The sequence below is a fragment of the Varanus komodoensis genome, unplaced genomic scaffold (assembly GCF_004798865.1).
Source record: "Varanus komodoensis strain SLA01 unplaced genomic scaffold, ASM479886v1 scaffold1, whole genome shotgun sequence".
Classification (NCBI taxonomy): domain Eukaryota; kingdom Metazoa; phylum Chordata; class Lepidosauria; order Squamata; family Varanidae; genus Varanus; species Varanus komodoensis.
The window spans coordinates 91956588-91969934 of NW_025335268.1; the positions used below are offsets into that span (position 1 = coordinate 91956588).

General features: G+C 47.6%; 1 protein-coding gene across 1 annotated transcript; it reads left to right on the forward strand.

Annotated features, from left to right (window-relative positions):
* The first annotated feature begins 6633 nt into the window (after positions 1-6633).
* Positions 6634-12990, forward strand: SNORC (secondary ossification center associated regulator of chondrocyte maturation). Its single transcript, XM_044435263.1, has 2 exons — positions 6634-7553; positions 12855-12990. The coding sequence occupies exons 1-2, from the start codon at positions 7286-7288 to the stop codon at positions 12962-12964; spliced, it is 378 nt and encodes a 125-aa protein (XP_044291198.1). The 5' UTR covers positions 6634-7285; the 3' UTR covers positions 12965-12990.
* The last annotated feature ends 357 nt before the right edge of the window (positions 12991-13347 follow it).

Consider the following 13347-nt stretch of genomic DNA (forward strand, 5'->3'; position numbering starts at 1 on the left):
TGCCCTTTTTCCCACCCCACTTTGCAATGTAAAGGGCTAAAGGGATGCCTTGGATACTCCTTTGGGAGCACTGCAGAAAGAGTTCTGTCTTTTTATGTAGATTCAATTAAAGTGCTTCTTTGCGGTCTCTGTGCATCACTCATATGGGCTTTTCTACCTGCTCTGAGTATCACATACACCGGTATCTTCTAAAAATATTACTAGTGCCAATCTAAGCTAAAACATGGGGTAAAACATCTAAGCTACAGATATTTTCTTGTTTATTTTTGTCATGTTCAAGTTAGAATAAACAAGCCTGTCAATGAACATTTCTACAGAAGTCATTTATTACAAGTTCCTGCTTCCTCACCATTCTTCATGCATGATTTACACTATAGTATCTTCCTCCAGGGCCTCTCACATTATTTGCAACAATTTCTGCAGCTTCTTTTTTAGATTGAGGAAGGTCTTGTATTACCTGGAAACAGCAAAATATAACCTTCATGTAGTTGCCCAATCCCTCTGTACTATTGTGCCACCTAATGGCTGTGTCATATAATATACAGAAAGACAAAACACTGCAAAAAGGTGCAAAGTTGCCAGTCTCAGTCCCATGAAGATCCAGAAGCAGAAGGCTTGGTAAAGTCGTAGGTCAAACGCCTCCTGTGGCGAAGTCTGGTTTGTCTGCCATGCAAACCGCCAGATCCTGTTTTTGACTCAGACTTGCCAATTGTTCAGATTTACCCTCGTTCTTAGATGGCACATCGGATCATACCCTGGTTGGCTGATACTGATACTGGGGACTGTGGTTGTGTTTTCCCAGCAAAGTATATGCTACATAAACTGTCCCTTTGCACTTTGTTCCATGCCTTTTCTCATCACCTACACTGTTAAATTGTCCTCCCAGTTTAAAGCACTTGGATAAATTCATTAGTGGTTGAAACCTGTAGCTATTCCCAGATTAAGAGGATAATATAACATCTCCCATTAAACACCAGCTCCTCTGAAAGAGTGTGCAGGCTTACTTATCAAAATAGCTCATATTTGCATGCAGAAAATGATGTGTTTTCTGTGTGTAATTTGGGTTGGAAATGCTGTGTTTTGCTGTGCTTTACCCAGTGCTTCTAAAAACTGTTCCACCAAAAATACCTGATCTGAAACTTTAGCTGCTCTTTCAGTTATTCTGATCTGTCTTTACAAAAGCTAATAAAAACATTTCAATCAGGGGGAAGAAAATGGTGAGGAGAGGAGACTGCTTTTTTTGGGCCAGAAGCAATCTTAGGTAGCTTCCAGACAAGCCTTCTACAGGGTCTCTGCTGTGCTTCATGCACTGAATTTTACAGGGTTCCCAATGTGACAGCCTCTTCCATTTCTAAGAAAAAGATAGCAGTTTGGTAGGGTTAGGAGGCCTCCATCTGGAAGCACTGCAAGTGTTTCCAAGTCAGCGGATGCACTCCTCAAACTTATGCAATCTCTGCCTTCCAAGGAAAAGTAAAAGCTTTATTTGAGCAAAGCCTTTCCACAAAGCTCTCCCAGGCAGTGGCTCTTCTCTCCTCAGGGCAGAAATGGAGGGTGTTCACCTTCAGTACTTTCTGGTTCCTCCTAGAAAGTTCAACCATTTGAGCCTGAGTCCAATGGGTCTTTTGTATTGTTACACCTGGAGTGCTACCTATTTTTCAGAAGATTTGTTTGGGAGTTTCCAATCACCTCTCTTGACAGTAGCACTTCTGTGCAAAGGGAAATGATATTCACAGCATTATAGCTGGAAATTCTGTAAAAGCATTCCACTGATGAAGGCAGGATGGAGGAAGTAGAACAGTCACTTGATCAGCAGAAAAATCTTTTCACAGTATAGAAATTAAGTATTATGTGCAAATCTACACACCAAACTGCTGTTTCAAACAGATCGATCCCCGTTGCCCCACTGGAGTGCAGAAGCAGGAAAGGTGGCAAATAGCACCAGCCAATCCACTCCACTGCGAGAGTAATGGCTTTATGGGATTTCAAAACTAAGTCCTACTGAAAGCAGCTGTCCAATTTTGGCTTTGACTGAGCAGGAAAGGCAACTTGGGCTGGTGGTGGACAGCTCAATGAAAATGTCATCTCAGTGTGCAGCTGCTGTGAAAAAGGCAGACTCAGTATTAGGAATAATTGGGAATGGAATAGAAAACAGAACTTCCAAGGTAATAGTCTCCTTATACAAAACCTTGGTGCAGCCACACTTAGAATAGTGTGTACCATTGTGGTCGCCTTACCTTGAAAAGAACATAATTGAGCTGGAAAAGGAACAGAGAAAGGCCAAAAACAAAACAAAACAAAATTCAGTGGGCTGGAGCAGTTTTCCTGTGATGAGTGGCTACAACAACTGGGACTGTTTAGCTTAGGAATAAAAAAGGCGAATGATGGTAGACATGATAGAGGTGTTTAAAATAATGCTGGGTTTGGAGAAAGTAGAGAAGGAGACATTTTTCTCCAGCGCCTCTAACAGTAGATTCCAAGGTGATCTGAAGAAGCTGACTGTGGGAGATTTAGGATGAAGAAAAAGAAGTGTTTCTTCATACAATGAATTGGTAAACTGGAATTCCAAGCTGATGCTCTGTTTAGAGTTATTGATCCTTGTTATTTTGCAGGTGGGCCCAGCCACTGTGATTGCAGATGTTCCTGTCATTTGCCCATTCCTCTCATTAATTGAAGTCAGTGCCCTGTGTCATGTCTACAATCATCCTCATATTGGGGGATTGTGTGGTATCTGGGTCCCTTAGCACTGACTACCATTTCAAAAGGAGAGCCACAGACAATTCTGCAATGAGTAAAGTCAGCCTGGGCAAAAAGTTCTGCATTTTACCTTGCTAGCAACAATGCAACATGCTGGAGCAACAACGGTGGAAGTTAAACTTCGTACCTTAATGATCAGATATGGTCATTTCCCACAACCATATAGCAGGATGTTCAAGACACAGGAATTATATTTCACTTGCTTTTCTTATTGGCTACTTTGGGACCATTCCAGGCATACTTCAATGGTCTGACAAAAGTGGCATCCGCTTTCCAAATATTGAGTACACGGTGGGTCTTAGGACCCAAATTATGAGTTGCTTTATATCAGAAGTAGTAGAATTTTATTAGCTAGTGTAAGTAGTATTTGCCTAGCGCAGAAGCTCTTTGGCCTGAAGGCCACATCAGGTACTGCCAGGGGGTAGCCCATGTCCCCATACACAGGTACAAATGTGCATACAGCCCTCTTTGGGCTACTGCAAGGGAACTGATCTCATCAGAGTTCAGGGAATCATGTCTGTATTTCAAATCTCTCATAAGAAGCCCTCTCATCCCTGCAGTTTCTCTAGAAAGCGTATCCCTTCCTTATCTCTGATCTCTCATCAGAGATTAGATGTAAGGAAAGGGTTTATCTTGCAAGCATTAGCAAGGGAGTCCCTTCCATATCTCCAATCAGACTGGGGATAAGGAAGTGGATTCCCTTGCTGATGCTAACATGTGAAGAACCCTTGATGCTGCTGTTGCAGCCCAAGGGCCACACTTCTTGCATCGCCTGAATGATTGCAGACCTTTGGGCAATACAGTGCCCCTTTTTGGTGCATTTACCATGTGTGGGGAAATTGGAAGCAGGCTTGGCCATGCTTATATGTCAAGGTATTTCCATATGTTTTGAGCAGAGTATCCCCTGAACACAGCAGTTTTCCTTAATTGAGGTGTAAGGTGCGGTCAATAAGAGAGGGTAACATTGGATGACAGCCAACTGGTAACGGTTGGTTTGGCCAAGCTGCTGTGCATTGCTAACCGTACTTTGTGTAATGATTTCCACTCAGTGGTCCAGAAATTCTAATCAACAAGCTGTGTTTAACCTCCACACCACAGTAGCAAGTAGAGTATTGGACCAAAAATCAGGAGATCTGGATTCTAGTTCCCATTCAGCCTCACTGAGTGATTTTAGGCCAATCACTAACTCTCAGCCTGACCTACCTCAGGGTTGTTGTGAAGCCGTCCTGAGACATTTGTATAGGGTAGAAAAGCTTTTAATAAACAAACAAACAAGCAAGGAAGCAAACAAGTTAATAACATATAATGGAGAGGAGGCAGAGGATTATACAAGCCACTTTCATTCCTTGTAGGAAAAGAGGTGGAATATAAAAATAATAATTATATTATCCCTTTATGAGAAGCAGCTTTATACTGAGCTAGACTGGCTGCCGATCTGTGCAGCTGTGCTGTCAAGGGTGAGTAGTGAGCGCGGCCACTTTGCTTGCTTCAGCAGTGCTGTGTTCCAGACCTGCTCCCCAGATGTGCTCCTGTCACCAAGTGGCTTTTTGTCTGTGAGCTTGCAGTGAGATGTCCTTAAACATTTTTTCTCTTTCTCATGGCATTTTTATACTAATAACAGCAACAAACCACAACGTTCTGTATCTTCTTGCTTTGTTGACTGGCAAGCTGCTGTTACCTTTGGGCTTCAGGTTGATTTTCCATAGGTCAGATGTTCACCTTCTGTGATTAGATAGCTTTGGATGCTCTGCTGCAATTTTCAGCTCAGTGTGACATTTCCAGCAGTTTCACCAGGGCCCTGCAGAATGTCTCCAGTTCTTGCTGGGGCCTCTGCTTCATCCCGCCTGAACAAAATGAGCATTGATTGCTGCCTTCTGGGTCCAGCCGCATATAAACAGAAAAGGCTTTTTTAGTCTCTCCAGAGCCCGCTTAGGGGGGAAAACAGGACATGGATTGCAACATCAAAGCAAGCGCCGTTTTCTTGGAATCTCACCTGAGGAGGCATCACGGGGGCACAGTCAAGGGAGGGTCTGGGTTCCTGTCTACTCTACTGCCAGGGCTGGGTGTCCTGCCTGTACGGCCCTGGCAGAAGACAGAGGGAGTGAGAAGCTAGTGCTGTGGGCGGGGAAGCGATGGCCAGTGCACAGGCCCTGCTAATCCTACAACTGCTCACTGCCCGCACTCTTCTTCAGCCATTACAAGGATTTTTCAAACCCAGCCAAAGCACAGAGGCCTTCAGCATGCAAATCAAAGAAAAGTGGATCATCCAGGCTGACAAGCAAAAGCCATCAGAGCGGATTGTGGGTAACAAGTAGGCCTTGCCCAGAGAGGTAGAGCTGGCTGTCTCAAGTTCTCCAGCAAGACAAAAGAGCAAATGAAGCCACGTGTGGAAGAGCACAGTGGCAAATGAATTGCCATCACTTCTGCTGCCATTTGACTTCCGAGGACTTGCACAAGGCAAGGAGCAAGCAAGCCTGAGCAAGGAGCCAATCATGTAGCCAAAGCTGAGCATTACTTGGGAAAATGCAAGCAAGTCACAGTGGAAAGATTTTCACTTGCTCAGGCACATGCCCTTTCTTGCCCACCCACAATAATTGTGCAACTATTATCAGATGGATTTTCCCAGCATATATGCCACTGTAGTTTGTGGCTGGGGAAATGCAGCTTATCTACCAACTGCACAAGTTGCCAAAGTGAATGCTGGGTGCAATGTGGCCACACGGAAGTCACAGATACTGATCGGATCTGAGGTTTTCTTGGAATCTTGCCGGAGACTGGCATCCCAGGACCGCAGTTGGGTTTTGGCCATTAGTAGCAACAAACTGCCAGCACTGTCCAGCAATCTGACAGTCATGGGCAACTATTGACAAACTCTTCCATGTATTGTTCTTCATATTTTTCTTTAAAGGTTTGGCACTCCTGGGCATGTATCTTTCCAGTATGTGCAAATTGTATATAGGTATGGAATATTCATCCTGAGGGATGAGATAGATAGATAGATAGATAGATAGATAGATAGATAGATAGATAGATAGGTAGAGGGGTGTGTGTGTGTGGTGGTGCTGGTGTGTAAGTGGCCACCCTAGCTGATCTGTGTGATTCACAACTTGGTACATTCCTCTGGGCTCTTTCTGCAACTAAAATGCATCAGGGATGGATCTGTGCATTTCCCTGAATGTTATACATCTTAACTCTTACGGGGAGCCCAAGCAGTGATTTCTCCTCCTGTGCAGCCTGTCCACAACCTGTGGCTTATGCAAAACATAGCGGCCAGGATAACAAACAGGATCCTTAGGTTTGACCATATAGTGTCAGTTCTCGTCTGCTCCCACAGGCTGTGTTAGCTGCTTACAAGTCTGACCAAAGTGCTGGCTTTATCCTCCAGAGAATCATGGTGCCTCCCCAGTGTCAGGCCACCTGGTTACTCTGATCAACATCAAAAGCCTTCCCCTGAAGGCCAAATTCTGAGGGAGACTCAGAGGGCAGCACCAAGGGTGGCACCTTCTGGGTGGAAGCCCCCAGCTGTGGAATGATCTCCCCACTGAACCTGCCTGGCACCAGCTTTGCCATTCTTGCAGTGCCAGATTAAAATGTCCCTGTCTGCTGAGGCATGGCAAGACCTCCAAGGATTCTTACGGGCTTCCAGGGAGTGCCCACATCTGGTAATTCAACAGGTTTACTCTGATGCATGTATAGTGTTACCTGTTAAATTGTTTTTACATGTTGTATTCTGGGGAAAAATATGGCATTTTATCATACTTGTTTTATGAATGGTTGTCAAATGCCCAGAGCACTTTACCTAGTGGACAGTGTGTGTGTGTGTGTGTGTGTGTGTGTGTGTGTGTGTGTGAGAGAGAGAGAGAGAGAGAGAGAGAGAGAGAGAGAGAGAGAGAGAGAGAGAGAGAGAGAGAATAAATACACCTTCTACAGCAGTGGTGAGCACCACATGCCTTCTGCATAGCAGCAAAAATCACAGTGATTTTGCCAGGTGGCAGTTTTCACAAAGAGGACTGCAGTCTTGGAAGCGCCATGCAAGTGCGGTTCCGCCTGGCAACAAGGAGCATGTGATGATTTGCTGCTGAACCGTTATTTAGGAGGGCAGTCCAACCCCACCACAGCCTGAATTGCCCCTGCTTGGACTGCTGCTACGCGCTTTGGTCTAGAGCAGTATGTCCAGTGAGTTTTGGCCTTTAAAAAAAAATAAGCCTATGAAAGCCTCCAAAGGTGCTTTGCCAAAACACATACTTTTTCTTTGCAGATAGAATGTGAGCTGTTGCTCTTCAGAATGCAAAATTACGTGAAGAGCCATCTCTTGTGCGTGAGCCCTAAATCTTAAGAGGACAGAACTGTCTGTAGAAGGAAGAGAGATGGGCATCTGAAAGTGCTCTTAGGGTGCTGGTGCAGGTTAGAAACTCAGGCCTATGGGACAATGAATAGCTTTTAAGGCTTTATCCAGAAGAGGGCAACATTGTTTATTCTTCGCTCACAGCCTGACATAGCATATCTGCTGCTGGTAAGATGAAATTGCTGAATGAAGCAGGGATACGTCATCAGCTTTATTTTAGAGGTTAGAGGAATTGTTGAGGGACTAACAGGACTGATATGTTTTGTTCCAGCAGAATATCCTCAAGTACCTCTGCCAACACTGTGGAATGATCCCCCAGAGCTGCCATCAGGTGGAGGGCCCTTAGAAACCACCACCGCTACCCGCTTCTCAGATGCTCCAGGATTTCCACCATACACTTCTGATTATGAGCCAGAGGACACAACTCACCTCCCCCAGCTGGATAATGGGAATGGTACGTGTTCTCAGAGGTAGTGCTTAGCAGCACTGCTTCATTTTTTTGTGCATGAGATCACAGCAATTGGTTCTGTTGAGATGCTTAAGCGGACATCCTATCGATTTCTGCTAAAGCAGAATAGAGAAATATTTTTCACCTTGAGGTGAAAAAATCTTTCAGGGGAAGCAGGTGCAGCTGCAAACCATCTCTGGTTGCTTTTGACCAAATCACTTTGAGCCGAATTAGGTAGAGTCAAAAGCAAAAGTGAGCAGTCCCAAAATATACCTGGACACTCAGAAAGGAGAATCAGATTAAAAGTGAGGGTTTTCCAGATGTTCTCCAAAGTGTACTTATGTTAATAACCCCCTGCAAAACTTTGAATCAACAGAAATTTCTCACTGCACTGCTAGTCCTTCTCCCTGTCCTAGGCATTCCAATCCCACATTTTTGCAGCCAAGATAGAACTTAGAACTAGAAGATCTAAACCCAAATCTTTGACCACAGTGGAATCCCAGGCTGGTCTTGGGCAAATTACTTGGGCAATCTCAGTGGTCTTCAACAAGTTACTCTTATCTGGAAAACAGAAACAATAATGATCCCACCATGGAGTGTGGTTTCCGAGATGACAAAGAAGTGCTCTATTTTATTATTTATTTAGGAGACTTTTATGCCGCCCCATTCGCCGAAGCCTCAAGGCGGCTCACATCCATAAATAAACTTCCATAGAATAATATAAATTAACAGTATAAATTAAGTCGCCCTGGCCAAAGAATAAAATGAATAAATACTATTAACAATTAAAATGACATTTGAATAAAAAGGTCTTTGTCTGGCGCCGAAAAAGAAATAACGACGGCGCCAGGCGGACCTCTCTGGGGAGGGCATTACATAGATCGGGCGCCACTGCAGAGAAAGCCCTCCTCCGAATACTCACCCTCCTAATTTCCTTCACGGAGGGTTCCCAGAGAAGGGCCTCTCCCGCAGATCTCAAGGGGCAGGCGGGCATATATGGACGTAAGCTCTCCTTCAGGTAACCAGGACCCAAGCCGTTTAGGGCTTTATAGGTCATCACCAACACCTTGAATTGGACCCGGACTTCAATGGGAAGCCAATGAAGCTGACGGAAGACTGGAGTCATGTGAACATAATGCCCAGTCCCCGTCAGCAGCCTGGCAGCTCTATTTTGAACCAATTGAAGTATCCGGACCGTCTTCAAGGGTAGCCCCACGTAGAGCGCGTTACAGAAGTCAAGTCGGGAAGTCACCAATGCGTGTGTCACTGTCGCCAGGCAGTCGTACTCCAGGTAGGGACTCAGCTGATGGATCAGCCGAAGCTGAAAGAAATCGCTCCTCGCCACCGCTGTCACCTGAGCTTCCAATGAAAGCTGGGTTGAGGAGCGCTCCCAAGCTGCGAACCTTGTCCCTAAGAGGGAGTGCAACCCCATTCAGGACTAGGTTCAATTCACCCTCCCCGAAGCCCGATCTGCCAATCAACAGGACCTCCGTCTTGTCTGGATTGAGCTTCAGTTTATTGGCCCTCATCCAGCCCATTACCTCGGCCAGGCACTGGTTCAGCACAGCCACTGCCTCACCTGGATTGGTGGAAAATGAGAGATAGAGCTGGGTATCGTCAGCGTACTGATGATTCCGCAGCCCACACCTCCTGATGACCTCTCCCAGCGGTTTCATGTAGATGTTAAATAGCTAAGGGGACAAAATGGATCCCTGCGGTACTCCATGGCATAGCTGCCATGGTGCAGAGCCATAGTCCCCCAGCACCATCTTCTGGAATCGGCCATTGAGATAGGAGCGGAACCACTGCAAAGCAGTGCCTCTGACCCCCAATCCCGCTAGCCTATCCAGAAGGATACCATGGTCGATGGTATCAAAAGCCGCTGAGAGGTCCAGAAGAACCAACAGGGACGCACTCCCCCGTCCCTCTCCCTGCACAGGTCATCGTACAGGGCGACCAAGGCAGATTCAGTACCATACCCGGGTCTGAAGCCGGACTGAAATGGATCCAGATAATCAGTTTCATCCAAGAGTGCTTGGAGTTGTCCCGCCACCACCCGCTCCAACACCTTGCCCAAAAATGGGATGTTGGCCACTGGTCTATAATTAGTGGCCATCTCTGGATCCAGGGATGCTTTCTTCAGGACCGGTCGGACTACCGCCTCCTTTAAAGGGGCAGGTACCCGACCCTCCCTCAGAGAAGTGTTAACCACCTCCAAGATCCAGATCCCAATCCCGTGCTTGGCGTTGTTTATTAACCAAGATGGGCAAGTGTCCAATAGGCAAGTGGTGGGACGTACTCGTCCAAGCACCTTGTCCACATCATCAGGCCACAATAACTGAAATTCATCCATTAATTTTGGACCAGACGGCGACATTGGTATCTCCCCAGAAGCCTCTGAATCACTAGTAGAGTCTAGCTCGTGATGAATCTGAGTGATTTTCTCCCTGAAATGCTTGGCAAAGTCATCACAGCGGGCCTTCGAGGGTGGAACCAGATCTTTCTCAGGGCCAGGGCAGACCAGGCCTTGTACCACTCAAAAAAGCTCCACCGGACGGCATTTTGAGGAGGCAATGGAAACGGAAAAGAATTTCTTTTTTGCCACCCTCACCGCCACAGCATAGGCCCAATAATGGGCTCTTAAGTGTGTTTGGTCAGATTCATCCAGTGATCTCCTACGCTCTAGCCATCTCCCAGCCTCCTTCATCGCCCGCAATTCAGGTGTATACCAAGGGGAAGAGTGGGCTCTGCCTGGCGGGAGAGAACGCTTAGAAGTGATTGTGTCAACAGCCCTAGTCATCTCCCTGTTCCATAGTTCGACCAGAGCCTCGACAGGAGCACCAGTCTTGTCAGCCGGAAACTCCCCCAGGGCCTTCAGGAATCCGTCTGGATCCATTCGGCTCTGGGGGCGGACCCACACAATCGGGTCTGCACCCTTACAGAGGGAGAGGCTGCTCTTGAGCACAAACCTCACGAGGAAGTGATCTGACCATGACAGGGGTGTCAGACATAAATTCCTCACCCTCAGACCACCCTCTTCCTGCCCCATTGAGAAAACCAGATCCAGAGTGCGTCTACATTCATGGGTCGGGCCTGTGACATGCTGAAACAGCCCCATGGCCGTCATGGAGGCCCTGAAGTTCTGAACTGCCCTGGTCAGACCAGTCTCGGCATGGAGATTGCAGTCCCCCAGGACCAACACCCTGAGGGTCCTCAACACCAGGTCCGAGACAATCTCCGTCAGTTCAGGCAGGGAGACTGTTGGGCAGAAGGGTGCACGGTACACCAACAGAATCCTCAATTTGTCTCGATCGCCCAACACCAAGTAGAGGCACTCCAGCCCTGGTCTCGAAGGGACTGGAAGACCCGTGAGGGAGATGGAGGCTCGATAAACCAAAGCGACCCCCCTCCCCTCCCCTCCAGGCGTGGACGGTGCTTAACCAGATACCCGGGCAGGCACATTTGAGAGAGGGCGACATCCCCCCCTCTCTCCTGCCCAGGTCTCCGTTATGCAAGCCAGGTCGGCCCCCTCATCCACAATCAAGTCATGGATGAGGGAAGATTTATTGCGGACCGACCTGGCATTAAGCAGCAGCACCATCAGGCCCGAGGGGCGGTTGACAAGACTACCTGGAACCCTCTGGCTGGGGGCAGAACCAGAAGGAGGGACGGGTGTCAGCCATCTGTTCCTCCTGCTTCTACGCGGACACGTTAAGCCCCCACCGCTGTAATGTCCATTGCCCGTGACCACCCCAATGGCGGCGCCCACGTGCTCCCCAGGAAACTCAACCGTCGACATGGCCAGGGACGACTCCATGAAAACAAATTAAAATACAATAAAACTTTAAAACAGTAATAAACTCCCCATCTACCCCCCCCCGATACAAAATTCCAGCCACCGACCTAGCCCCCTGCCAGCCCAGCCCCGCATGGCCACAAACGGCAGCGACCACCCTTTGGCTGTTGCCCTTCGGCCGCCGGCCCCAGGCTGCGTCCGGCGGGTTAAGCCGTCACCCGCCCGCGCGCCCTGCCCCAATCCGGCGTTGCTCTCACCGATGCCAGCGGGGGGGGGGGGAGCAGAGAGGGGCGCGGAAACCCGCCCGGCGGTGAGATGGCGGCGCCCTCCTCCGCACCATCGACGGAGGCCCTGGCGTGGCCCTGGCGTCCTCCGTGCCCAGGGCGGCCCAGCGGTGGCAGTGCGGCGTGGCAGGTTCCGGGGAGGGAGCTCCAAAGCAGCCCAACCCCAGGCTGCGTCCGGCGGTTAAGCCGGCGCCTGCCCACGCACCCCGCCCCAATCTGGCGTTGCTCTCTATGAACAACCATAGTAGTAAGAGCTGTTGCTTTACCATGCGTCTGGGAAATGCTGGTAATTCCCTGATAGGAGAAACAGTTGCCTCTTCCTATATGGTGGCAGACATATGGCAGCCATCTTGTTGTTTGCTGTATGACTGTATGACCCATCCGATCTCAAGTGGGACTAGAATATTCAAACTGGCAGGCACACATGCCTCGCCTTTGCTGCAGCTTCGCTATGTGGTTAGGAGCCCAAGTTGGGCTGTTGGGTTGTACAAGCCTCGGCATCTCAGTGCTCTGCCCCACTCTTTTCTGAACATTCCTACATCATCTGGTACAGACTGGGAGCTATTGAGCATTTCTCCTTTCAACCAATACTGCTTTTGTTTGTGGTACCTGCAATATACCTTGGCGATATATAAACAATGATGCCATCATCATTCCCTGTGGCTTCCTGTAGTTACTACTTCTGGAAATGTCAGTGCACTATGCTAGCTTGGAGCTTTTTGCTGCAACAAGCAATTATAAGTATGTATGATGTCAGCAAGTACATAAGTAGGAGGAAAAGAGCCATAGCTCCTTAGCCTTATGCTCTGACCTAGATCGGCCTCTCCGCTAAATATAGATGTCAACCACTGGCTTAGAGAATATGACAGAAGGGGTTTAGATGCAGCATTGCTTACACTGATTCAGGCCAGTTCAGTGATACTTTCCTCCTGGAACCGCAGCTTTAAGACGTATATACTGTAACATATGGTATTATCCATTGTCACATAAATGGACTTTCTGATCCTAATGCACCTCCCCATAGGAGCAATAGAGGGCCCCCAACCTTCAGATTTTGATGGTGCAGGAGATTACCCTATCATGCCCTATCCCCATTTCATTGATGGAAGCCATTCTACCAGCTGGATGCCTTCTTGGGATACAACTCCTACTGTGTTTTCTGCACACTTGTTTTTCCGGAGCTGCCATTTGTTTCCTAAAAGTTTTCCTTCTCTTATCAACTTGCAGGGTCTCTGGGTCCTGGAGCAATTGGTGCCATAGTGATTGCTGCTTTGCTGGGAACTTCTGTGATTGTGGCCTTGATTGTCATCACTCTGAGAAAGTTTTCTGCCTCTTGAGTTCAATAAAATGTTCCCTCCTAATACACACTTTGTTCAAGCTCCTCCCTCCCTCTGTGCTTGTGTTTTCTATATGTGAGACTAGGAAAACAAGGTCCTTTATCATTTTATTTCCCAGACATTGCAGGACAGCATATGTTTGAAGCTTATTTTTGAAAATGCCATCGAATGGTTGCACAAGTGGTTTTCTGGTGTGCGGTTTGCATGCACAGCTTGAGATTCTACAAGCCTAAACCTTCTGTCAAAAAGGTGTGGGCACAAGTCAGGTATGAATGAAATACATTCATGATTAAAAGATCACACTAATTTCATGTATCTGCTCAAAGGTGTATGCCCTTCCTCAACATGGAAGGGCTTGATTGCTACAGCTAAAACGGTAGCTT

Bases quoted from the DNA above. Each gene is read 5' to 3' on its own strand.
- SNORC (XM_044435263.1), top strand. From the start codon at position 7,286: ATGAAGCAGGGATACGTCATCAGCTTTATTTTAGAGGTTAGAGGAATT. The intron at 7,554-12,854 runs GTACGTGTTCTC...ATCAACTTGCAG, and splicing joins CCAGCTGGATAATGGGAATG to GGTCTCTGGGTCCTGGAGCA.